At 47.2% G+C, this 23,191-nt stretch overlaps 7 protein-coding genes across 15 annotated transcripts in view; 4 read left to right on the top strand and 3 right to left on the bottom strand.

Annotated features, from left to right (window-relative positions):
* The first annotated feature begins 15 nt into the window (after positions 1-15).
* Positions 16-766, top strand: LOC120453426 (D-aminoacyl-tRNA deacylase). Of its 3 annotated transcripts, none has more exons than XM_039638130.1 (4): positions 16-120; positions 176-270; positions 335-567; positions 623-766. In XM_039638130.1, exons 2-4 carry the CDS (start codon positions 182-184, stop codon positions 730-732), a joined length of 432 nt encoding a protein of 143 aa, XP_039494064.1. In that variant the 5' UTR covers positions 16-120; positions 176-181; the 3' UTR covers positions 733-766. The 3 variants fall into 3 exon arrangements, with proteins under 3 accessions (XP_039494064.1, XP_039494063.1, XP_039494065.1); XM_039638129.1 differs by having other exon boundaries at positions 176-266; XM_039638131.1 differs by lacking the exon at positions 623-766 and having other exon boundaries at positions 335-473.
* LOC120453425 (probable ribosome biogenesis protein RLP24) lies at positions 763-1,569 on the bottom strand. Its single transcript, XM_039638128.2, has 2 exons — positions 1,405-1,569; positions 763-1,334 (listed from the first exon to the last, which is right to left on the bottom strand). The coding sequence occupies exons 1-2, from the start codon at positions 1,483-1,485 to the stop codon at positions 840-842; spliced, it is 576 nt and encodes a 191-aa protein (XP_039494062.1). The 5' UTR covers positions 1,486-1,569; the 3' UTR covers positions 763-839.
* Positions 1,570-1,797: 228 nt separating this feature from the next.
* On the top strand, positions 1,798-3,544 carry LOC120452594 (apyrase). The gene is made up of 2 exons (XM_039636892.2): positions 1,798-2,941; positions 2,996-3,544. The coding sequence occupies exons 1-2, from the start codon at positions 1,983-1,985 to the stop codon at positions 3,291-3,293; spliced, it is 1,257 nt and encodes a 418-aa protein (XP_039492826.1). The 5' UTR covers positions 1,798-1,982; the 3' UTR covers positions 3,294-3,544.
* On the bottom strand, positions 3,479-5,757 carry LOC120452592 (exonuclease 3'-5' domain-containing protein 2). The gene is made up of 3 exons (XM_039636889.2): positions 5,411-5,757; positions 4,227-5,354; positions 3,479-3,964 (listed from the first exon to the last, which is right to left on the bottom strand). Exons 1-3 carry the CDS (start codon positions 5,623-5,625, stop codon positions 3,556-3,558), a joined length of 1,752 nt encoding a protein of 583 aa, XP_039492823.1. The 5' UTR covers positions 5,626-5,757; the 3' UTR covers positions 3,479-3,555.
* A 136-nt stretch (positions 5,758-5,893) lies between these two features.
* Positions 5,894-7,726, top strand: LOC120452595 (solute carrier family 35 member G1). The gene is made up of 2 exons (XM_039636893.1): positions 5,894-6,134; positions 6,205-7,726. Exon 2 carries the CDS (start codon positions 6,255-6,257, stop codon positions 7,296-7,298), a length of 1,044 nt encoding a protein of 347 aa, XP_039492827.1. The 5' UTR covers positions 5,894-6,134; positions 6,205-6,254; the 3' UTR covers positions 7,299-7,726.
* Positions 7,727-7,865: 139 nt separating this feature from the next.
* Positions 7,866-22,397, bottom strand: LOC120452591 (DNA ligase 1). 7 transcript variants are annotated; one of them, XM_039636882.1, is made up of 9 exons: positions 21,676-21,764; positions 17,742-18,988; positions 11,339-11,462; positions 11,086-11,175; positions 10,039-10,789; positions 8,863-8,970; positions 8,513-8,775; positions 8,235-8,457; positions 7,866-8,178 (listed from the first exon to the last, which is right to left on the bottom strand). In XM_039636882.1, exons 2-9 carry the CDS (start codon positions 18,790-18,792, stop codon positions 7,978-7,980), a joined length of 2,811 nt encoding a protein of 936 aa, XP_039492816.1. In that variant the 5' UTR covers positions 18,793-18,988; positions 21,676-21,764; the 3' UTR covers positions 7,866-7,977. The 7 variants fall into 7 exon arrangements, with proteins under 7 accessions (XP_039492816.1, XP_039492821.1, XP_039492819.1 ...); XM_039636887.1 differs by having other exon boundaries at positions 18,108-18,988; positions 21,676-21,763; XM_039636885.2 differs by having other exon boundaries at positions 17,742-18,985; positions 21,696-21,711.
* The window catches only part of LOC120452593 (trichohyalin), a 29,111-nt gene continuing 13,982 nt past the window's right edge, over positions 8,063-23,191 (top strand). The window contains exon 1 of the mRNA XM_039636891.1: positions 8,063-8,196. The gene's annotated coding sequence lies outside the window, so the exon portion shown is untranslated. The remainder of the gene's footprint in view (positions 8,197-23,191) is intronic.

The following is a 23,191-nucleotide window of genomic DNA, read 5'->3' on the forward strand; positions in this document are numbered from 1 at the left end:
ATCAACACTGCACGTGACAGATTTACCAGCACTGCAATAGACCAAAATAAGTTGTAAATAAATATAAAAATCAAGCAATGCGGGCGGTCATACAAAGGGTTAAGGCGGCCAAAGTGACGGGTATGCAGGATCAAGTAGTTTCCATATTTGCTATAGTCTTATACTGCTCCCCTAGTGCTGGATGAGCTGGTGTCCTCCATTGGACCGGGTCTCTGCGTGCTGGTGGGGATCAAGGCCAGCGATACCGCCAAGGATGTTGAGTATCTGTAGGTAAATTCCACTCTGATGATAACCATCCTAGTTCTAGACCACCTAACACCGCTCACCATTTAAGTGTCCGGAAAATCTTGGCACTCCGTTTGTTCGAGGAGGAGGGCAAGCGTTGGCAAAAGTCCGTCAAGGATCTGAACCTGGAACTGCTGTGCGTCTCGCAGTTTACACTTTATCACCGCCTTAAGGGCAACAAACCAGACTTCTCGGCTGCCATGAAGGGCGAGGAGGCGCAGGAATTGTACAATCACTTCTTGGATCGACTTGGTCAATCCTACGACAGCAGCAAGATTAAAGGTGGGTTATGGAAACAATCCAGCTGGTCATATGTTAATCCCACTCACTCTAACAGACGGCAAGTTTGGAGCATACATGCAGGTGCATATAGAAAACGATGGACCCGTGACCATTAATTTGGAGTCCCCCGAGCAAAAGGATGCCGACAGGGAAGTGGACAAGTGATTGGCAAATATACAAAGACCATAGACAACATTTATGTACCACGGGGTTTTTATTTAGTGTATTATTTAGCAGCAACTTAAACCTAGAAAAAATCAGCGTACTCGTCCTTAGGCTTCTAACATCTCCAGATCTTCGATACCCAGTCCCTCCTCGAGCTTCTTCTCGAGTTCGCGTGCATCCACGTAGGTGATCTTCTCCTCAGGCAGATCCTCTTCCATGAGGGCGGCCTCTTCCGCCGCCTCCTTGGCACGTCGTTCCTTCAGGCCGGCGGCTGGAGAGCGAATCAGGGACATGTTGCGCTGCACATCCTTGACGTCCATCTGTATCTCGATCTCGCGACCCTTGCGCAGACGCTCCATGACGAAGTGGCTGGTGCGTTTCTCCTTGATCTCCGTCACACGCTTGATGGCCTCCAGAGCCCTCTGCCAGGTCTCGCGGCTGTATTTGATTGGCACGTTGCGGCGCTTCTCGAACTCGAAACTGGGATCGATGGCCAGCTCTTTGCCGGCGGCTTTGCGGTGCGCCTTCGTCCATCCAACCTTGCGGGGATTCTTCTTCCGCTTAAAGGCCTTGTGGCACTTGCCTCGACAGAATTTGAAGATCTACGACGGAAAAAGGTGAAACAATATAAACATTGGAGAACATGTAAACAGGACAGTTAATCGTTCCTACCTTGCAGTCATTTCGCACGAAATTCACCCCGTGGCCTGGGTATATCTTGCTGGAGCAAAAAAAGCACGTTTCAATGCGCATTTTCGCAAATTACGACGAATAATTTGCGAAAAAAACAAAAGCGCAAGCAGCTAGCACGTGTGCTGCTGAAGAAGAAGAGAGATGAAAATATATCGGTACCCAGCAGTGTGACCAGAGGGTCACTGCTTATCGATAACGCTACAAAACATTGAAAATAGCTAGAAGTAGCCAAAAACTTATATATCCAAGAAGTACTGACTAGTTGGTAGGGTATTAAGCGATCTGAGAGATGTATTGTTGCTTTGAAATTAAGTTATTTAAATTGTAATTAACTCCGGGTTTTTGTCAAAATTGTGTCTTTCCCAATATGTTTACATTAATTTAAATTGCTTCGATGCATCTATTCTCCGCTAACATCGTATCCAGTTCGCATCAGCTGTTGCGCCAGCTGGTCGCCCGCTGCTGCACTGGTCACACCGCCAGCATCCAAACAATCCGAGCAGACCCAGAAAATCGGACACATCACCGAGAACGAGATCTTGCTGACGTGCGACCAGATGCAGAGCCCTGCCTTCGCGTACCGGGAACACGCAGAACACTCGCCGCGCGCCATGTACATGCGCGACTGGCGGTCGGCCCTGCGGACGCCCACGTACCGGATCGGGAATCGGACGGTGCGCTTTAACTATCACTTTGCCCTGCTGATCGTTTGCGCCGTCGTACTCGTCCTGCTCTTCTACTTTGCGCGCCAGGGATCGCACTCCTCCTCCGACGGCTACTGGCTGCGACGGAGCCTTACAGATGTCCGAAGTCTGGACAATGGTGCGGTGGTCCATGCCTACAATGCCACATATCCGCTCACACCGCCTATGGTGCTGCGTGGCGGTGTCATAAACTACCGGATAGCCATGATTGCCGACCTGGACACAAACTCCAAGGTGACCAAGGGTGATGGGAGCAGTGTGTGGCGTAGCTACCTAAAGAAGGGCTACCTTACCTACACGATGGCCAGGTCAGAGATCCAGATTAGCTGGGACGACGGCGCGCCTACAGCCCTGGAATCTGCATTTGCCCTTAAAGGCCGCGGAATGGAGCTCTCAGAGCTGGTTACATTTAACGGGCGCCTACTCAGCTTCGACGACCGCACGGGTTTGGTGTACGAAATTGTAAATGACAAACCCATTCCTTGGGTGATCCTGCTGGATGGAGACGGACACAGCGCCAAGGGCTTCAAGGCCGAATGGGCCACAGTTAAAGAGCAAACGTTATATGTGGGCTCCATGGGCAAGGAGTGGACGACCAGTGCGGGCGATTTCGAGAACCACAACCCCATGTACGTAAAGGCCATAACTCCGTCGGGAGAGGTGAGGTCGCTGAACTGGGTGGACAACTTCAAGCAGTTGCGCCTGCAGTCGATGCAAATATCCTGGCCGGGCTACATGATCCACGAGAGTGGAACTTGGTCAGAGGAGAGACATCGCTGGTTTTTTCTGCCTAGGCGATGTTCTAAAGAGAAGTAGGTATGCGTTTTAACCTTTAAAGCCATAACTTATCTATCTATTTTCGAAAGATACAACGAAACCAAGGACGAGCACATGGGTTGCAATCTCCTGGTCTCCGCCGACGAAAGCTTCACGAACGTAGAGACTGTACGACTCGACAGTGAAAACACCATGCCCACGCACGGCTTCTCCAGTTTTAAGTTCTTGCCCGGCACCGATGACTCAATAATCGTGGCTTTGAAGTCGGAGGAGCTGAATGGCAAGACGGCCACCTTTATCACAGCCTTCGACATTACGGGCAAGACGCTGCTGCCTGAGATGCGGATCGAGACGGATTACAAGTATGAGGGATTCGAGTTTATTTAGCTCGCCATTCCACGCCACGACACTCCACTCTGCTTCGATCCAGGTGCTTCAGTTTTAAGCGTGTACATAATGTATTATTGTCCCATACGGTAAGCTTTATATTTATAGTCACCTAGGTTAGTCCAGAGATGCTCATCTGCCTCATGAACCGTGACTCCTTGTCCTGTCTTGTACCATAGCACAAATCAAATTTTAGTTTATTTTTATTGAAATTGAAATATAAAACGTACAAAGCCGGTGGCAAACTCAGAGATGTCCTGCGTCATATTTCTTTAACCTTTGCATCCAAGCCGGCCACTAGAAGATCGGCTTTATCGACGCGTCCTTCGCTGGCACGAACCTCCAGTCGATCGGCGTTGTGGTTGACGTTCCAGAGTTCGGGCAGAAAGCGCGGTTGCATGGTGTGCAGAAAGTGCTCCCGCCACAAGCGCTCCAGCTCCACAAGGCCGCCGAATTTATCGCGATATTGCTGCACTACCCGCTCGCCATGCTGACAGTAGTCGGTGTTCTCCACACGGTATTCCACATTGGCTGCTTGCTGCAGGAGCTCTTCAGTGATGTCCGTTTGATCGGTGTAATAGTCTAGGAGGGTTTGCTGCATTTCAGCCTTCTTAGCAGCGGGTATTTTCGCGCCATGGTGAAGTAGGGCCTTGCCAGCGGATTGGACGCGTCTGAAAGTGAAGGAAAAACATTATCATCGACTCAATGAGAACTTTTATATATGGGCACTTATTAAACTAATAATGTTCATTTCATTATCAGAAATGTTTAGGAAGTAAGGTGCTATAAAGCAGACAAAATTTGTCAGGAAAGATCATTGACAAGGCATTCTACATGCCTTTCAATACTCCAATTAGCTTAAATATGGTTGTGAACTTATAATTGAGTTAAAAAGAAAGCTCTTATATTTACCCAAAAATCTTGAGTACTTACTTGAGCTGCGGATCATCGTGGAACTTGACGGATCCGTCTTCATGCTTAAAAGGAGCTTCGCACTGGTCGGCCAGTTTACTACGAACCCGTAGATCCGAGATGTTGCTCAGCTGGTGGCAGGTGGGGCACAGAAGCAGCACATCGTGGGAGGTGTGAGATTTCATGACCAGCGGGAAGTGTTTCCTGTATTCCCGCGGTACTACGTTCTTTCGAATGTACGCATCCCGGTCACCGCACACGACGCATTGGTTTTCTTTGGGAGTTTGGTAGTAGCGGCCCACATCTCCCACCGCTCGACCCGCTGGTTCGAAGTTAAGGCGCACGGTAAAGGGCTCTTCGTTTATAAGAGTGCCCAGATTTTGGCTGAGATACCAAGACGCCTTGCGCCTGTCAATGGTGCACAGGAGTTCGCCGTCGGGCGCCTGCAGCAGGCAGTTGTCGTAGAAATCCTTGGTTCGGGTAGCCATTTGCCGGTATGGTTGCTTTTTGGACAGCCATTTATTGTTTTTCAATTGGGTTGAGCCCTTCGAATGAGTCACTCCACCGCCGGTCGGGTTGAGTGAGAAACCTTTCGTAAAGTCCACGTCGAGGAAGGGTTCGAATTTGTTGCGCAAGCTATGGTCGTCCAGTTGGACTCGTTGCCAGAAGTATTTTGGTTGCAGATCCCTGCACAGCTTGTGATAAATGGCCACCGCCATAAGTGCATCGTTGGCAGCATAATCAAGCTGTTTTGGCTCCAAATTCTTGGCCTCCCAGTTGGAGCAGGCCAGGCGCCAGTGCTTGTCCAGTTCATAGTTCAGATGAGTTTTGGAAAGCTTTCCAAGTCCCTCGGGCTTGTGACCTGCCATTACGCAGAGGAAGCGCAGATCTAATGTGCTGGCCACACCCACTCCATAGTCATGAGAGAGTTTGACGGCATCCTCCTGGGGTGCCACGCCCACTTTGATTACGGCATCGTCTTCGAGAAGGTCCCGCAGGTCCTTGGGTATTTGTTTCATATGGCACAGGCGAAATAAGGCACATAGACCCCGGTGGGAGCTCAATTGGAGCAAGGCCACTGGCCTGCGGCTGCCGTCCACGGTGATCCACTCGCAGTCGAATCCGAGGACTTTAAAGGTCTGGCAGTGACTAAGGAGCAGAATGTGAATTTCCATTGTTGTGAAATAAAAGTTATTTCTACTCACTTCTTCAGTTCATTCAAAACCCATTGCGTGGCAGGATCCTGAACGGAGTTGACCACTTCTATGTGTCGCTGAGGCACCAGGCTGCCGATGGACCACACGCGACGCAGTGGACCCAGCAGCCTCTGCCTGTGCCGCACCAGAACGAATACCAAGCCTACTCCTGCGGCCAAAATCGCCCATTTTCTGTTGGTGGCGACTGCCGATTCCCGAGTCATTGTTTTCCTTTCGGAGTTTAACAGCTGATTGACTGGCCTGCCAACTTAGTTTTCACAATTTGTAAAGCCGGTCTAAAAACATGCTGGAATATTTGTAACAGTAATTTGAATGTGCTACGCCAAAATTAAGTATATAGGTAAATTAACGCCTTTCAGTTATAACAAAACTTTAGCACAGCCATTTTTTACAACTTTCAAAAGTGAGTAAAATAAATCGAAAATAACCGTTAGAAGCGTGTATCACAATTTAAAAGGGTGGCATTATGGGCTGCATAAAGGAAGTTCGGGCTGGCAACTCTGGTCCACAGGGTTTTCCGAAATCTGCGTTCGCGAAAAGATTTAAAATGTTTAATTAAACGCATTCTGCGCATGAAAACAATGAATAAAACTCAGTGAAACGGGAGGCGGGGAAACGATGTGCAAGTGAAAACTGCGAAAAAGGGAGCAGCAGAGAGCGATATAGCGCGTAAATAAGGAAGGCAGTCGAAAAAATCGATTTTTCAGAGCAGGTTGGCCTCCGTTATACACCCCACAATCATACACACAGTTGCACGCAAACTTATGCTGATCCTTTTGCAGGATGCTGAAACTTTGAAGGAATTCAGAAACTGTAGAAACAAATCCCCAGAATGCCGGAAAACCTGGAGCTGCAGCAGTTCCAGGAGGGCCCCCCGCCCCCAGATCCCGCCCCCCGTTGGCTGGAGCGCCTGCAGCGTCGATTGGGCGCCGATTGTCCCTACTTGGGCATCCTGCTGGCCACGCTCTCCTCGCTGTTTTTCTCCCTGTGCTCGGTGATTGTGAAGGGACTGGTGGACGTGAACCCCATGGAGCTGGCCTCGTTTCGATTCGTTGGTGTCCTGCTGCCGGCACTTCCCATCCTGATATACACCCGACAGCCGGTGTTTCCAGAGGGCAAGCGGGTGATACTGCTGCTGCGCTGCTTCATGGGCACAACGGGTCTGATGCTCAGCTTCTATGCCTTCCGACACATGCCCCTGGCGGATGCGAGTGTCATTATCTTCTCCACGCCCGTTTTCGTGGCCATTTTTGCGCGTGCCTTCCTCAAGGAGCCGTGCACGCTGTTCAATGTGCTGACCATCAACTTGACATTGGTCGGTGTGGTCCTGATCACGCGGCCACCCTTCGTATTCGGAGACACCGCGGAGAGTGAGGATGTTGCTGGGAAGACGTACGACATCTGGGGTCCTGTGGCCGCCATATCATCCACACTCTTCGGAGCCAATGTGTACATCCTGCTGCGGGCGCTCAAGAACCTGCACTTCTCCGTAATTATGACGAATTTCGGTACCATCGCTCTGGTCTACACGCTGATCGTTTGCGGATCCATTGGAGCTGTGTGCTGGCCCAGCTGCGGACGGGATCGCTGGCTGGTCGTTGTACTGGGCGTGTTCAGCTTCCTGGGCCAGATCCTGCTCACTCTATCCTTGCAGATCGAGCAGGCCGGACCAGTCGCCATTGCTCGCTGCGCCGACATCGTCTTCGCCTTCATCTGGCAGATGCTCTTCTTCGGCGAGACTCCCACCGCGTACTCGCTGGTGGGTGCCGTGATGGTGATGGGATCCGTAGTTCTGACTGCGCTGAAGAAGTGGGCAGGTACCCTGCCACGCGAGTCGTCGCTGAGGAAGCGATTCAGGCTCATCCTGCTGGAATGAAGTGGTTATACAGTGGTTTTAACAAAAGAAGTTCGCGGTTTCTCCCCCGTCTTGACATCGTTCTCACCCAATCCCGGCCAGCATCAGTGGCCGGCAAACAACTTAGTTCATTCATCGTAGACTCTACTTATATCAAGGCTCAGATCGTAGATTAATCAAAATATATAAGAAGGGACGCGTGATATCCACTCCACTCATAAGTAAATACTCGTAGTGCGTGTTTAGTTTAGCCAATTTCGCCGATTTGTTGTTTTGTACATTGTTATACATGCTTAAAATACGATAATAAATACAACTTATGAGTAAAATAGAAATCAGTTATAATTTGAGTTTCAACTTTGCGCTTTTGCCGCCGCTATATTGGGGTCTACACACCAAATTTTAACTGATTATTTATATTTTTTGTTTAATAAATTATAAAAATGAATAAAACATGTTTTATCAAATTTAAAAATCTACAGCAAGCCCACATATTACATTACATTGTAAGTAATCAGCGACATGTATAATGTAGACGGCGCAAAACCGATACATCGATTGCAGAATTAATTTTACTTCCACCACTAGTTTTTCGTTTGTTTGTTTGTTTATTATTGTTTATGTTTATATTCTCGAAGCACACACACTCGAAAAAAACAGAGCAAGGAACGGAAACAGAAACGGAAGACAAGCTGAAGGACTAAAAGCCCAAATCGGCAATAACCGCGTCCAGTTCGTCCTGCAGATTGGTGGCCCGCGATCGCACCTGCACAATTTGATCCTGCAAATTGTCGACGTTCGCCTGGAGCAGCACATTGCACTTCTTCATCGCCGCGAACCGGCTCTCGTGCTTCTTCACCCGCGGCTCCACATTCGCCTTCTTCGCGGAGTTGGGCGAGTCCTGCGGAACATAAAACAGGTGAGCTGCCTGAATAGTTTACAATTCCCGGTGCCTACCTCTGGCTCGGACTCGCTGCCCGTCTCCGCTTCACTTTCCTCCGATTCGGACTCCTCGGACTCGTCGTCGGATTCCTCCTCCTCCTCGCTGGCGTGCTCCTCCTCGGCCTCCTCCTCGTCCTCGTCCTTCTCCTCGCCGTCCACATCGTCCTCGTCCAGCTTCATGGAGGCAGCCATCTTCTGCACCTCCTTCTCCAGCTTCTTGAACTTCTTGTTCTCCTCCCTGGCAATATCAGTTGTTCACAGCTTAAAACCACTTGTACTCAGTTTGTACTCACTTGAGGATCCCCTGGTTCTTCTTCATGGCTTGCTTAAGGGCGTCCTTCTCCTTCTTGGCCGCCTCCTCCTTGACCTTCAGTTTGGTGAGCTTGCTGCGCAGGATCTTCAACTCCTTGCCAGAGCGACGCTCCCTGCGCTCCACCTTCTTCTCCTCCGGCTCATCAGGATCGCTTTCGCTGACCTCAGGCTCCAGTTCCGGCGAGCTATCCCTTCCGAAATTGGCATCGCTGGGTCGACGCGACCCGTCTAAGGATCCACCGCCCTGCATTCGCAGGAAAACGGGAAAGAAGGGATACACAGATTAGTGAGTGGATTAGTAAGGGGAACCTCGACCAGGGCCTGACTTTACCTGGTGCCGTGCTGCATGGTAGTGGTCGTAGTGGAAGCAATCGTCGTAGTCGTCGTCGTCGTAAGCAAAGCAATTACTAATGTGCGGTCTGTTAGTGCTTGGTGTCGCCTTTTGCAAGAGAGCGTGAACGGGTTAATCGGTTAGTTGTTGCGCGGAGTGCAAGAGCAAAGCTTCCAGGTGGAAAGGAATGGCGACCGGACGTGTCCTAGACGGGTCATAACACAGCTTGGGTCTGGGGGGAAGCGGGATGCGGGAATCTTTCATGCAGCATGCGTCCGGCAGTTGGAGTTTAAGGTCGTCTACACACGAGATCTTTGGGCATTGTTCATATGTAAGTCCCATTTTATTTCGTTAGAATGTTTAATTTAAGAATGAATATTTAAATGTTTAACATGGCATGGCCAAGTCCATCATTGGATTAAAGAAAAAGTCTTGAACATTTGAGCTTTTCCCAGAAAGTTGATTTTTTTTTGCATGGAAATGTGTGTCAGCAAACAGATAGCAAAGGTAAGGGAAAAACATCTTTGAAAAGTATAAAGTATGGCTTGCGACATGAAACACAAATCGAGCTTTGATAAAACATGGTCAGTTTCGAATTTCATTTTTCGGTTGCCTTTTGTAAATAATTTTATTATTCAGTTTGTCTGATTCCGTCTCTACATCATGTCGTATACTGCATTCAATCAGATTTCTGGATTTTTTTTATTGGATCTTCAGACTCGTTTGCAAACCGTATTTAAGCAGGTATTTACGCACTAATAAGTAAGTTCTTGGTGATGAACAAGGTGTGCCCCCGGGTAATCCAATCGCAGACCCATCCCACAATTGTGTCAAGTGTTGTCAGCTGATCTGTTTCTCTGGCTACAGTGGCTACTAGGGCTACAGTACTACTAGGGATCTAAGGCGGAGTCTACGGATTGCGGTGGCTTCGTTAGCTGCTCCCGTCTACTTGCCGCCCTCAGCGGACGCAGCGAGGCGACGCCGGCGACACTAAAAACAAGAAAGAAGGACTAGCTTCCGAGTCCGATGCTTGGCATACCCTTGGAGATAGTTATGTTAACTGTACACGAACATTGAACTCAATTGGTTGTAATCCGTAATCCTAGTCTCAACTGACAACACTTTCAGCAGAATCCCAAAACTTTGGTGCCAAACGCGATCTCCAAACGGACTTACCTGCAGAGCTGCTGCTAGCTTGCGCTCGAGCAACTGAATCTGGCGGCGCTGCTCCTCGATTTCCGTCTTGGCCTCCACCAGCTGCTCGGCGGTGCTCTGATAGTTCTGCTCCACCTCCTTGGACACCTTGCGTGCGTCCTCCACTTCGCGCTTTAGGGAGTTGACGTAGGTCTGTTCGGCGGTGGGCGTGGGATCCATGGTGGCCACAATCACATTGGATCCGTACTCGAGATTCTTTTCGCGTGATTTCTCCCGTTCCAGTTCGGTCTCTAGGGTGCGGATTTTGGCCAGCAGCTTCTTGTTCTCGCGATCCTGCGCCTCGCGGTTGCGCAGTTCCAGAGCCAGCATTTGTTTGGTGCTCTGCAGATCGTCGCGGATCTTGTCGATGTCATCCAGCTCGTCGGGACTCTCCTCGTCGATGGACATGGCCGATACGATGCTGGGCCGTGATCCGCCGGCTCCCAAGGCCGTGGCACTGCCCGGTCCGAGCGCATGGCTGCTGGGCGCCTCGCTGAGCATGTTGATCTTGGACTGCGACTTCTGCAGCTGTTCCTCGATGGTCATCTGTCGGCGGAACTTGCGCAGACCGTCTAGCACCGGCTTGCTGCGATCATTGGTCTTGGTTGGCTTCAACTTGATGCCGCCCTGGATCTGCTTGAGCAGCTTGTTGTGCGAGTTGCCCTTCTCCGTCTCGTAGATGAACTTGTCGTCCAGCTTGGTTATCGACTTGCACGTCAGGATGGGCTGAGATCTATAGAGATTTGTATTGTTATAATATAAATTTCCAGAACAATTTTTATTTGCACTTTTGTACAGAGATATTCCTATTTGGTTGCTTAAACTTGTGCACAAAGGTTTAAGAGCTCATCCAGTTTTCAATTAAGCTTTAAGCAAAAGTCATTAACAATCGACGGGTAAAGTGGCGTTAGCACAGCAAATAGCTCAACGTACATTTGTGGTTTTAAATAACTTCGGTTTCCATTCCATTTTTAATTATCGGGAGTATTGGAATCGTTAATTACTGCACAGCATGCGGACACCACTCACCTATCGTTGCAGGCCACATGGCGCAGCTTCTTGCCGCTCTCCACCTCCTTCATCATCTCGGACCAGTCGGGGCGCCTTCGGGGTCGAGTCCTGCGAATCGAAGCGAATCGGAATTATGGCCATCCTGTGCCTTAAAGGGAAAAGCTATCCCGATGCAGGATATTTGGGGCTGCAGTGGCTGCTGGGTTTGCTGGGTTTGCTGGGTCTGCAGGAGGTCAGGGGTCAGGGGTCAGTCGCCGGGCCTTCCACTCACCTGAGCTTCTCGAGGGTCTCCTTCTGTGTGCTGCTGAGCACTCTCTTCTCGCCGGGGGCTAGGGGCGGGGGCGGCGGTGGCGGGGCCTTGGGCACCAGCGAGGGCAGCGGCGGCGGGGCGGGAACTGCAACAATAAAACACGGAATGCACCCAAGTGGGTGGCGGTTATTCTCTGCCAGAATGTTGGGTGGAGGCACTCGTTGTAAGTGGTGCAAGTGGGCGCGAGGTTTGGTCGTTGGGCATTAGAGCAAATCGCCGGGCGCTGCGTGCACTCGCGGTTATTAAATATAATTTTAATTTAATGAGTTTGCAATTTGTGTCAGTTGTTTGTTGTTCTTTCGGCTCCCGCGGGGTTCCTTAGTCCACCCGCCGGAGCATTTGCCACCCCACTATTTAGCAGTGCTTTGCGAGCAAAGTTGCACCATACATATCAATAGAGGGCAAAGAGAATGAATGGGTTTACACTTTAAACATTAATGGTTATTTATTCCTCTTCGGGCTTCCTAAAAGGTTCTGTCTCTACCAATGCCCCAATTGTATTGGTTACAATCTATTTTCTACTTTTCAACTACGCTTTTAGAAAAATAGCAGCAATTAAATTACTTTAATGCCAATTCTAGGCATTTCTAACATTTTCTCTACAAACTACTTTGTCAGCTGGATTATATGTTTTAAAGAATTTATTTTTAGAATTGCCCACTGTCTTGGAAGATGTCAGTTTATCATTTCCGCTTTCAGCTAAACACAATATGAATGGAAAAGGCTTATAGTCTGTTTATCTGAAGTTTCGCCTGGTGTAGGGGGCACCTAATAGGGTGGGAGCCTAGACACATGGCTGTCTCTGTCGGAAGTTGCAGCAGAGATTGAAAAGTTAGTGCTTGCCTCCGCTTCGGCCTCCGCCACCGCCTCGTCCTCGTCCCAGTCCTTCTCCCCCGGCGCTGTCTTGTCATGGAACGTGGACCTGGCTTTGATGGTGTTTTATTGCCTTAACACCATTCAATTCGGCTCACTGGGGGCGGCCGGCGGTGGCACCAAGGCGGGTGGCACAAAACTTTGATTGCATTTTTTACTTTGTCGGGTTTCGCTCGACTGGCTGCCGCACTCACTAGCCTGGGTTTTAAGTTAGTTTAAACTCTTCTGGCTGGGACCTTTTTCCGCCTTCACTTTATTTCTTATTCGTGTTCGTCTTGGTGTTCTGTTAACGAGGCCAATTAGGATTGGCAGTGTGTGCGAGACCCCTTGCAGCCAGCTGTTTCTAATAAATTTCCGCTTAAATTGTTCGCCTAACAATCTTCACTTGGCGATGTAATGCCTCTGATCCGGCGACCTCCCGTTTGCCCCGTGTGTCCACCAATCGCTCGCAAGTCGAGACCGTCCTCGCTACTTGGCCTCGTAATTAACAATTGAAAAAGTTGGCCACTTTCGATTTCTTTCTGACTCACACGCAGGCGTGCATCAAAATGATTTTCTTTCATAATTTTTTATCGAATGCTTTGCATTCCTTCATGCTTTTTTCCTTTCGGCTTGTTGTTCAAAAGTGTAAAAGTCAAACAACAAAAAGAAGAGGAAAACAATGAAGGCACCACCAAGTGATGAAAAGCTGACAAATCTGTTAATTAGCTTTGTTTGAGTGAGTCCTGGCAGGAAGAAGGGGCAACGGCAGGGGGCAGGTTGCAGGAGATTGGATGCTTTATGGGTGGGTGGGTGTGTTACCAAGGCCACCCCGAGCTTTATCCTTTGTCTGAGCTCCGGTTCAGTCTGCCTTCTCCTTTTTCGGTTTTTCGCTTTTTCGGTTTCTCGGTTGCGCCTGGCTGGATCTGCACTTAATCTTTAAGTGGTTGGCTGCCTTTTGCGGTGCATTAGTATCCGAAATACTTTCCGAAACCCCCTTCAACCTGAGCGAAAAAGAGGTGGATAACTTGGCGAAACTGGAGAGGTAATGAAACTAATCCGAACTCGTGTTACTTTGCTGAATAAAATCAGAGCGAACGACCAACTTGATTATTGTCTAGAGCTCCGTTACCTCAAGCTACCGATCCTGCTGCTGCTCATGAATTTTCCCCAATTCCATTCCCCCATGTCTGCATGTTAATGAACTGCTTCTGGGGGGCTCTGATTAAAATACGTGGTCAACTTTTGGACAGCCAATTGAGGACGCGTTTAGTGAGCGTGAGTTGCGCTCAATTCGGTTTAGTAATTTATGGACAAAAGCTCTCCCCTTAACCACTAAACCCGCCTTCGAACCCCTGGCAGTTATCCTAAATCAGTGGCAAACAAAAGTGGAAGCGGGCAAGAAACAAAAGAAAGCACAACAACATCACGCGAACTGAAACGAGGGAAGGGTGCCGGGCAGATAAAAGTCTTCATTCATTCATGTCGACAAAATTATTTCTTATTTAAATAAAAAGCAAGCACTGCCACTGAAGATGAAGAGCAGGAGGTCCTGCTTCTCGGAGCTCTGAGCTGAGGCTACCCACTTAATATACCGCAAAGCCCGCACTTACGACGTCGCAGAATGAATAGCGGGGTATGTAAACATAAATTTTGCGAGCTCACTCTCGGTGTGGCATGGCAGTGTGGCATCCTCCTCATAAAGCGCCCTCCTCCTGGCTCATTGTGTTATCATCAGCGGAATATTCTATGCATGCACAAATGTTGCCGTTGTCATTGAATCAACCCGGAGGAGTGTGGAGTGTCGAGTCTTCAAAAACTGGCAAGTCCCAGCTAACTGGAGTGGGAAAGGGGAATCTTACTGGTTACTGGTTACTGGTTACTGCTTGCTGGTGGCTGGTGACTGGTTCCTGAGAAGTGGAGTCCTGGTCATGGACTGCTGCCAGCCGCCCGATGAGTGACTTCCCAGCTTCCCAGTTTCCCAGCTTCCAGGCTGTGCTCATTCATTGTCTGCCGGGGCATGATGAAGCACCGCTCAGCCAGCTCATATATTTCATGGCGCAGAATGGCAGGGAGTCGTTTCCCCAAAGCTCCCCCGTATGATTAGCGTTTCTGCCTTGGCCAGAACGCTGTGCGAAGGGGCTAACAGGGATTACATGGGGCTTTTTGTAAACTATTTGGAGCCCGATTAGCTCGGAAATGATGCAGTTGTTTCACCGTAAAATTCCAAGCGTTTCTCTATGATTTTACCCCAAAACCAAGTACATTTTCCTCTCTTCGATGTACATTTTACTTATTTTAGAATTTTGGAATCAGCTTAGGTTTCGAACTCTGTAATGTTTTGCTTTTACAATCATTAGTAATCCCAAAATATAATCTGCTCAAGTTTGTTGATTTAGATTTTAAAGCGTACTTCTATTTCCAAGGTTTCCTAATCCAAAGCGTAATTCTGCTTTATTTTGTAGCATTTGTATAACCTCTTTATAAGTTAGATATCATTTTATTTTAGAGCTTTCTTTGTTTACCAAACACTTTTGCCGTTTCCGCTAGGCGGTAATCTTCATTTAATTTCCTTTGTGCCTCCGGAGACGAACCGTAAGTCCAATTAGAAAATTCAATTTCAATTTGGATTTGTTGTGGCGTCGTTTGGGGGACACTAATCCAATTATGCAGTCAACCATTTCATTGTCGCCCAGTATAATTATGGCCAACAGCAATTGGCCAATATTAGCAAATGTGTATGTGTGTGTGTGTGCCACTGAGCTTTGAACCATTTCCTTTTACGTCATTTTGACCACGCTACATCTAAATTTGAAAGAGCCTAATCATCTTTTATGCTTCGCTGGGTGGGCCACACACAGAAAACCCAAAATGAAAATCACCCTCACCTATTGAAAGTCGACGTTTCTAATGACAGCCAGACCCTATTCTGCACCACCATCACCAACCACCCACCGCACCACCCATCGCTTGACCCTGGCAAACCACGCGACGAAAAAAACAAAAAAGAGAGCTAAGAGTTTTCCAAAAAAAATGAAGAAGCAAGGAAATATGGGGCGCAGCCGTTACATGTCTCGCATCTACAGAGGGATACATAGAGATGAGGCTCATTTAAATAAAAGAAAATATTTTTCGTCCTGCCGCTTTTGGTCCTTTGAAGACATTCGAGCCTCTTAAGAGGGGAACTTGTGGCCAGCGCCGTCTTTTATTTCGTTTTGTTTTTTAGTGGCGGATATTTGAATATAAATGGCGCATTTAGTTAGACTCTATCAAGCTCATTGCCATATATCTTTGGATGCTTTCGGCTCGGCCCCCACTTGCCGCTCTCCAGGATTCACTTCCAATTCGAGTCCGAGTTGCCTTTTATCATTCGATAGTTGCGAGTTTTTTCGGAGCAGGAAACTTAAGAGACCCGCACGCTGGCCGGCCGTGTCCTTGTGCCTCCTCGCCATTCCTCATTTGGCTTTAAAACATTCCATTTTATGTTGTAGTTTTGACAGAATGAGCAATAATCATGAATTTTGTCTTAGACCATAAAAAAGTACCCACTCCACTTTGGACCCTTCCTCCCAAGACTTCACCCGAACACATTAAATAAATGTTTCGCCCTCTTTTCCTTGTGTCCTTCTGTGCTGCTCCCTTTTTTGTTATTTTTGTTATTTTTGTCCTGTTTGATAGGGTGACAGCTTTAAAAAGGACGAACGATGCTCTGTTTTATTTTTGGCGGACATCGTTTTTTGGTCATTTTATTTAGTGACCTCTTTGGCCAGTCTCCGCCTCTTCGATCCTTTTGTTTGTCGGTCAAGATTAGGAGGCATTTGCGGTCACGTTATTGCCCACTGATTAGGTCGGGGACAAAGGCAAGTTAACTGCCTCACACGTAGCCGTTGCCGTAGCCGTTGCCGTAACCCAACCCATTTCCCCACCAGATTCTAACGAGCTTTTCACTTCATTTTAGTTGCCTGCCCCAGGGGAAACCTGGAGGTCTGGCTTACGGACAGGCTTTCTGCAATTCAATTTTGAGGCCAGGTGACAGCATGCTTATGCAACATTTGGTTTCTTTTTTTTTTGAATGTCTTGCCCCTGCCGCCTTGCCGCAAATTGAGCCCAGCCTCGCGGCAGGAAAGTCCATTACAAAATTACAACCTTCTCGAGTTGAGTGTGTGGCAATAAATACGGAATTAGACAACATTTGCTCCGGCATACCTTTTCTGCTGTTATGCTGAACGCCCTTTCGAACGAGCGGATGGATCCTACCCGGAAAACGAGATGGTTGCCCAAATAAAACCCACTCGCAACTGCAGTCAGGCAAAGAAACACTTTGCGCCTCTTTCGGCTCAATGCACAACACTCACTAAAATTTAATAAATAAAAAATGATATTTATATTGCTTTATAGCCTTGTTTTTCCCACTGTTCCTCCGTTGTGCTCGTCCCATGTCTGTGTGTGCTTTGTGGTTTTTGTTTGGGGCGAAACATTTTGATGAAATATTTTTTACACATTCATTTCAAGTATATAAATTCCCATATTCATTTCTATACGAGTATGTGCCTTCTGCATACAGACACTTGCATATCGTACATTTTCCTGCGTTTTTATAAATGAGCAGACAGCGATGCTTGTGAGCGACAGCTTACAGACATTGATGGCAGCGTGAAGCTGTATCGCCCGTTGGAAATGAAATCCTACAACGGACATTGATATCATGACCAAACTAGTTCCATAGCTTTTGCTTAACTGCGCACCGAATCACCGCTTGATATTGTTGTGCTCGACATTATAATATTGCTCGAAAACTATCCTTTTAAAAAGAATCTCACTTTCAGGAAGTAACTAAATATTGAAGGGCATTGGCCTTCATGGCGTATGCGTAATGATTACTTTTATGCATGTATTAAACAAAGGATAACTTGAATGCAAACGAAATCTTTTGTGTAATTAAAAAAACACATTTTTAAATACATGTAAATGGAATATTTGGTTACTAGCACTTTTATAGTCACTAAATGCGAACTAAAATTATAATATATTTAACTCATACGCCCCGTACAACCCCTGTATGCTTGTTACCCTGAATGTTGCCCTTATAAAAAATATTTACCAAACATAATTTAACTGTGACACATCTAATCTTTTGAAAATATTCTCACGTTCCCATCCCCAATGCGATTTTTTTCGCACATATCGCTCAGCCGCCGTGGTGACGCATTATTTGTTTTGTTTGCTGCTCCTCTAGTGGCCTTGCCTTTTGGCCAGGGCCGACGAAAATCGGAAAGGCAGCAAGCGAAAAAATATAAAATATATATCCCCACAGCCCAACCCCACGTCCCCAACGTAAATTAAACATTTCTGGTTAGAAATTAGACATTCAAGAAGCAGGGGCAGAAATTTACAGCGCTTGTTGAGTCGATCCATTCGCAGAGGTTAATCGGGTTAATCCAGTCGGGCATCGGGTTAGGTTCCATCACTGGAGTTGGCTCCGGATCGGATCGTATCGGATCGGAAAACTTACCGCTCTTGATGCTCGGCTCGCGCTTAATGGACGCTTTGCGTAGGGTCTTGGTCGTGAACTCGGGCTTGGGCTCCTCTTTCGGCTCTTTGAGGAGCTCATCGATCTTGGGTACCTTCTTGAGCACGGGCCGGATTTTGGCCAGGTCGTCGGTGCTCTTGCTGGGCAATGGCTTCTCCTCGCGCTTGACGTGCCGCAGCTTGGGCTTCTCCAATTTAAAACGGCGCCGCCGGTCGCGCTCCTCCTCCGTTTCGCCCTCCTCAGCCTCGTCGTCGTCCTCGGTGGCCATCTTTTTCAAGGACTTATCCCGCTTGACCACCACGCTGCGTAATTTGGGTTTCTCCACGGTAAAACGTTGGCTCAACTCACTTTCCGGTTCCGGCTTCTTGTTGACAGTGGTGGGTCGCAGTTGGGCCGCCTTCTTCACGTGCTCGGGCACCTTCTCGTCCACGGTGGTGTCCTCTTCCTCCTCGCTCTCCTCCTCTTCGGACTCACTCTCCTCTTCGCTTTCCTCCTCTTCAGACTCGGTCTCCTCTTCGGTCTCTTCCTCCTCCTCGCTTTCTTCTTCCTCGGAGGAGGATTCGGGTGGTGGTGTCGGCTCCTTCTTCTTTTTAAGCGCTGAAGTGGTGGCTACTGGCTTCTTGGGCCCCACGGTGGGCGCCACTTTCTTGACTGGCTCCGGTGCTTTCTTGGTATTTACAGGTTCCGGTGTCTTCTTGGTCGCAGTTGTGCTTGTGGCCAGTGAAGATTTCTTTACAGGCTCTGCCGCCTTCTTGGCCGGTTCAGTGGTCGGGGTTTTCTTCGCGGCTGCCGTGGTAGTAGCAGTTGCCTTTGGCTTGGTTGCAGTGGACTTCTCTCCATTTTCCTTGGTCGTCGGAGTGGCGGTCGTTGTCGTCGCTGTTTTCTTCGCCCACGGTGTGGCAGTGGGCTTTGTGGTGCTGCTGGTGGCAGTGGTGCCGCCGTCGTCCTTAACCCATGGCGGACGGAATGTGGTGCGTCCGCCGGGCGCACTGCTTGCACTGCTCGTCCCCGCACGGGGCGTCACAAACGGCATTTCGTAGTCGCTTGAACTGCTTGCGGTCCTTCGGACTTTTCTAGACTATTCCCTCTGGTGGTTTATTTTCTTTTCCGGTGTTATTGCTGTTAAATTCTCCAGGGCACGATGTCGTCGCCCGTCTGTTCGCACACTCTTTTTAAATAATTTGCCGTGAATTCTTTGCTTGTTTTTCCCGCTTCTCTTAACGTTGCTGCTGATGAAAACACAAAACTTTGCACATTAGCACCGTCGGGGGAAGTTGTCGAAAAAGTTCTTTCATTCAGATTTTCCGTGCTTTTTTTCCGTTTATTTTTCTATTTATTTTTTTATTGTATTTTTTTTTTTGCTTCGCCTTGATAATTCTATTTTACGCGTATTTATTTTCTAATAGATTTTTATGTATTTTTTCCCGTCGCGAATTTGTTGCTGAGAATTTTATTCGTGGTCCGCTGCCGACGATGAGCAACAGCTGTTTGAGATACTTTCAATCCGATTCTATTCATTTCAATTCGTGTATATTTGGGTATGTTTCATTTCGAATTTTATTTTTAACTGAATGCGCTCATTAGCTTTGCTAGCTGTTGTTCTTGTTTATGTCGCTGTTTCTACTAAGAGACAGAATATAGGCCTTTGTGTCATAGTCATGGACAGGGACATTCATGGATGCCGAATGAGATGGAAATAGGAATGTGGAGAGGATGAGGGGAGGTCGGCCATGGGGACTGATACAAATGCATCAACAAATCCCAACTGAGTGGAATGCTTTTGCAGGCTCTCACAAAAACGCCTACAGTTGGAGCCGAATGTCTACATTCCAGGATATTAATAGTAATCGATGCTAAACCTAAACTTCTGTTTCCTTATCGACTTTTAGCTTGTCAAATTATCTATACACAATTTTTAAACGAGAATGGGAATGTTTACTTTCTCAGAAAACTATTAAACAAACATATTGTACCATTTGCTGGCGATTTCCAATATTTATTGCATATGAAAACCAATTATGATGGAATGATTAATGTGTACATATCAAATGAATTTTAAATCAATTACTCAGGGTCGAGAGAAGTTATAACTTGAATTTATGCTGATAAAGCAAAGTGCAGAAGATGGAAACTATTCGCTCTTGCAGAGTTTTCTTTGCTTCGCGATTTTCTTCTACCGTTTCACTATGTATTTATAATGACCTCATTCCTGCGAAAATTGTAAACAACAATTTGCAACTTTTCCTGCTCTCTAATTGGGCAAAAGGATAGCAAAACATTCCTCCCGCTTGCCACAGCAACTTTCTGTGGCCACTATTATGTTGGCCGCCACTGTGCTGCGTGAATGTCCAGCTAAACGCCTGCGTATGTGTGTGTCCGTCCGTCTGTCCGTCTGTCCGTACATATGCACTCCAATAAACAGCACAAACAAGAACAAGAACTAGAACAACAACAGCAATAGCAACAACAACGGCGCTGTATGGGAATAGAGCAACAAAAACAATAACAGAAACGATTTGCTCTGCCACTGGCTGCGATATGTAAAAGGCGAAAATATTTAATTTTAGGTTCTTTGTGCCCGCCGAGAGTGGAAAAAGTGGAAAAAAGTGAAAGACACTGGCGGTGAGAGGAGCGCCCAATTGGGAGAGACAAAACGGAACCAAATCGAAAGAATAAAAGGAAACATACATATCTCTGGCGCTTTCGTCTTTCGCCTTTTTTTCTATCCATTCACTTTGTTTTGTTTTTATTCAACTGGCTCGTTTCACAAAGTAGACAGAAAAACGTACACAAAACTGGGTGTACGGAGCGAAAAAAGGCCAAAAATTTTGGGATAGAACGGGGCTCTCGGGGGTCAGAATGAAATCCGAATTCGTTTCATTCCATTGCCATTCCATGGCCTGGTCCAAAACCAGCCAAAACCCCCTCCTCCACATCCTCCACCATTCCCCATATTCATTTCCATTCCACTCGTTTGGGGGGACGATTGCAAATTTTTTGACCAGAGCGACGAACGCTTTTCTCGGTCTTTCCTGCATGGAGGCGTTAATTAAACATGACATGCAAATAAAAATTATACTTAGAAATACAGTTCACCCTCCATTGCAAGAATAACCGACAAATGTATCTCTATCAAGCATTTATTTTCATGCCTATCTGCCAGTTGCATTTTGCTTTAAATGCATTTTAAGCGGTTTCCACTCGCAGCTCTGGTTGGCAATGTAATTAGATCCGTAAATCAGATCCATTAACCATTTAAATGCACATGAACCAGGGGAAGTTATAGGGAAGTACGACTGTATTTAAAAAAAAAGGCAACAGAGGATTCGAGAGTAAAGCGAGTAAAGGAGCGGGCGAAACAAAAATGCAATTTCAATTAAAATTGTTAATGAGACTGGCTAATTTGACGCAAAAAGTTGCGCGGAACTGTGCTCGGAATGGCAACTAACAGCTAATTCCCGGCCATATTTCATCCTAAGATTGCCTGTCAACAAAAGTGCCTCAAAATATCGGACGGGATATTTTGGGAACTGGCCATTCATAACGCCCCTCCAGAGAGATTTATTAGATCGATTGGCCAGTGACAAGAGCTGAAGCAAAGCGCTTTCGCAAGCACTGCGCATTTCGCCGCCCAAATGTACACGAATCTGTGGCGGTGCTATATTTTTGGATATTTCACGGATTTTTCAGACATTTCAGATTTTATTATGTGTATTAATTGGTTCATTCGCTCGCTGCAGTTTGCGTGGCACGTTCGCGTCGTTGTACTCTATATATTGCACAGATATACATATATCTATAGACGTTGTATATTTCTTTGAACTGTACATGTGTGTGCTGGTTGGGTCAGACACCCGCACACCACCACAACCGCAAGCACACACACGCACACCCGCACACACACCGGCACACACACCGGCACACACACACACGCACTGACAGTGGCACGGACTCTGGGAGTGAATTTTCAGCAGCGAAGGCAACAGTGCCTATGACGGCGTTTCAAAAACTAAATTCATACATTTTCCAACGGCACGGCGATGGCTGAAAAATTTGAAAATTTTCCCGCTCGCTCTTCGAATTCCGCTCTCGGGGGATTTCGCTCATTATCTCTTCGTTTCGGTGAGCACGAAATGAAGTGAAATGAAAATTTTGTTGACCGACAGAGGCATATTTTTAGCATCTTTTTCCGATTTCGGCACGGGATGTGGGGATATGCGGGTATGTGGTTATAGGGGTATGGCATGGCGGATTCGATTGACCTTATGGCAGGTGCAGTTCAATGGAATTATTAATAGCCGGCTATGTGGCCCATCCCCCAAGGATACCACTCGGCCTTACGAACCCCCTTCGATATCCGCTATCCGCTCATTAGGCGCCTCTTATCAGGCTGCTCGCATTCAATGGACCACAATTACGCAAGTTTCTTGGGCGGCGTGGGCGTCGCAGCTAATTTTCGGGGGGAGTGGGTGAGTGGGTGGGTGGTGCGTCTTACCCTGTGATAAAAACCACTCGTCTAGAAAGTCCAAACCCATTAGTGCTTCTGTTCGATGGTCCGTTCTGTCCCAATGCGTTACTCCTCTCCGAATCGCTTTCAATATTTACATTGTCTACCAAGTGGTTGCTTCCCCGTTTCACTCGTGTGTGCTTGACATTTCGGGGGAGCGGTGCAATCGATCGATCGATCGCTTGATCGGTGCGTATCTGTATAATTGGACCCCTTGTTCGCTTATCGATTGAACTAGGGCTAAGTAATATATGATTATAAGCTAAAGAGATGAACTGATAGTCTGTAAGTAAGCATGTTATCACCTTATCAACGGGTTGATATTTATAGCATTTGCAAATCGAGTTTCGGCTGAACAAATTGCATTTTAATTGCAGTGCAAGTGGAATCGCTATCGATGAAAAGAGTTACTGAACTACTGATAAAAATTACTGCCTGCCGCCGAAATCAATCAAATATCTCCAATAGAGTGAAAACAAATGATTAAAGCTTATACTCTCTGCCGCAAATATTTATTTAACTTGCAATGTAGGTTATCAATGGCATGTTTTCAAATTTTTTTCATACGAATCTGCGCGAAAGCACGCCACTAATTGTTTTGCCTTGTCAGCATCAGCCAAAAAGTATGCCACATTGAACGGAAAACATTCCCGCGCACACAAAATATCCGAGAATTTTTCGCTTAAACGAGCCGTTGCAATTTTTTTGCTGTCCATCCCCGTCCATCTAACAGCATTTCGGCAATATTAATTATATATTTATTTATTTCACAAAACACATCGCATATGTTTGGGGCGACTTTAAAAAGCGGCTTAAAGGCGATTGCGCTCTGGGTTGGAATGCCAATATGCGACTTCCCCTGGGGCCTTATTAATTCATCAGTTGCTCCTAGATTGGCTCGTCCGCATGTGAGGATTGGGGGTAT

Source organism: Drosophila santomea, chromosome 3R, assembly GCF_016746245.2.
Source record: "Drosophila santomea strain STO CAGO 1482 chromosome 3R, Prin_Dsan_1.1, whole genome shotgun sequence".
Taxonomy (NCBI): domain Eukaryota; kingdom Metazoa; phylum Arthropoda; class Insecta; order Diptera; family Drosophilidae; genus Drosophila; species Drosophila santomea.

Coding starts and splice junctions, on each gene's coding strand:
- LOC120453426 (XM_039638129.1), top strand. CDS start 78: ATGCGGGCGGTCATACAAAGGGTTAAGGCGGCCAAAGTGACGG. Junction 121..175: donor TAAGGCGGCCAAAGTGACGG/GTATGCAGGATC, acceptor CTGCTCCCCTAG/TGCTGGATGAGCTGGTGTCC. Junction 568..622: donor CGACAGCAGCAAGATTAAAG/GTGGGTTATGGA, acceptor TCACTCTAACAG/ACGGCAAGTTTGGAGCATAC.
- LOC120453425 (XM_039638128.2), bottom strand. CDS start 1,485: ATGCGCATTGAAACGTGCTTTTTTTGCTCCAGCAAGATATACCCAGGC. Junction 1,335..1,404: donor TCGTGCGAAATGACTGCAAG/GTAGGAACGATT, acceptor TTTCCGTCGTAG/ATCTTCAAATTCTGTCGAGG.
- LOC120452594 (XM_039636892.2), top strand. CDS start 1,983: ATGCAGAGCCCTGCCTTCGCGTACCGGGAACACGCAGAACACTCGCCG. Junction 2,942..2,995: donor AGGCGATGTTCTAAAGAGAA/GTAGGTATGCGT, acceptor TATTTTCGAAAG/ATACAACGAAACCAAGGACG.
- LOC120452592 (XM_039636889.2), bottom strand. CDS start 5,625: ATGACTCGGGAATCGGCAGTCGCCACCAACAGAAAATGGGCGATTTTG. Junction 5,355..5,410: donor GTTTTGAATGAACTGAAGAA/GTGAGTAGAAAT, acceptor TCTGCTCCTTAG/TCACTGCCAGACCTTTAAAG. Junction 3,965..4,226: donor CACGATGATCCGCAGCTCAA/GTAAGTACTCAA, acceptor CTTCACTTTCAG/ACGCGTCCAATCCGCTGGCA.
- LOC120452595 (XM_039636893.1), top strand. CDS start 6,255: ATGCCGGAAAACCTGGAGCTGCAGCAGTTCCAGGAGGGCCCCCCGCCC.
- LOC120452591 (XM_039636882.1), bottom strand. CDS start 18,792: ATGCCGTTTGTGACGCCCCGTGCGGGGACGAGCAGTGCAAGCAGTGCG. Junction 11,176..11,338: donor GAGACCCTCGAGAAGCTCAG/GTGAGTGGAAGG, acceptor TTCGATTCGCAG/GACTCGACCCCGAAGGCGCC. Junction 10,790..11,085: donor CATGTGGCCTGCAACGATAG/GTGAGTGGTGTC, acceptor AAATCTCTATAG/ATCTCAGCCCATCCTGACGT.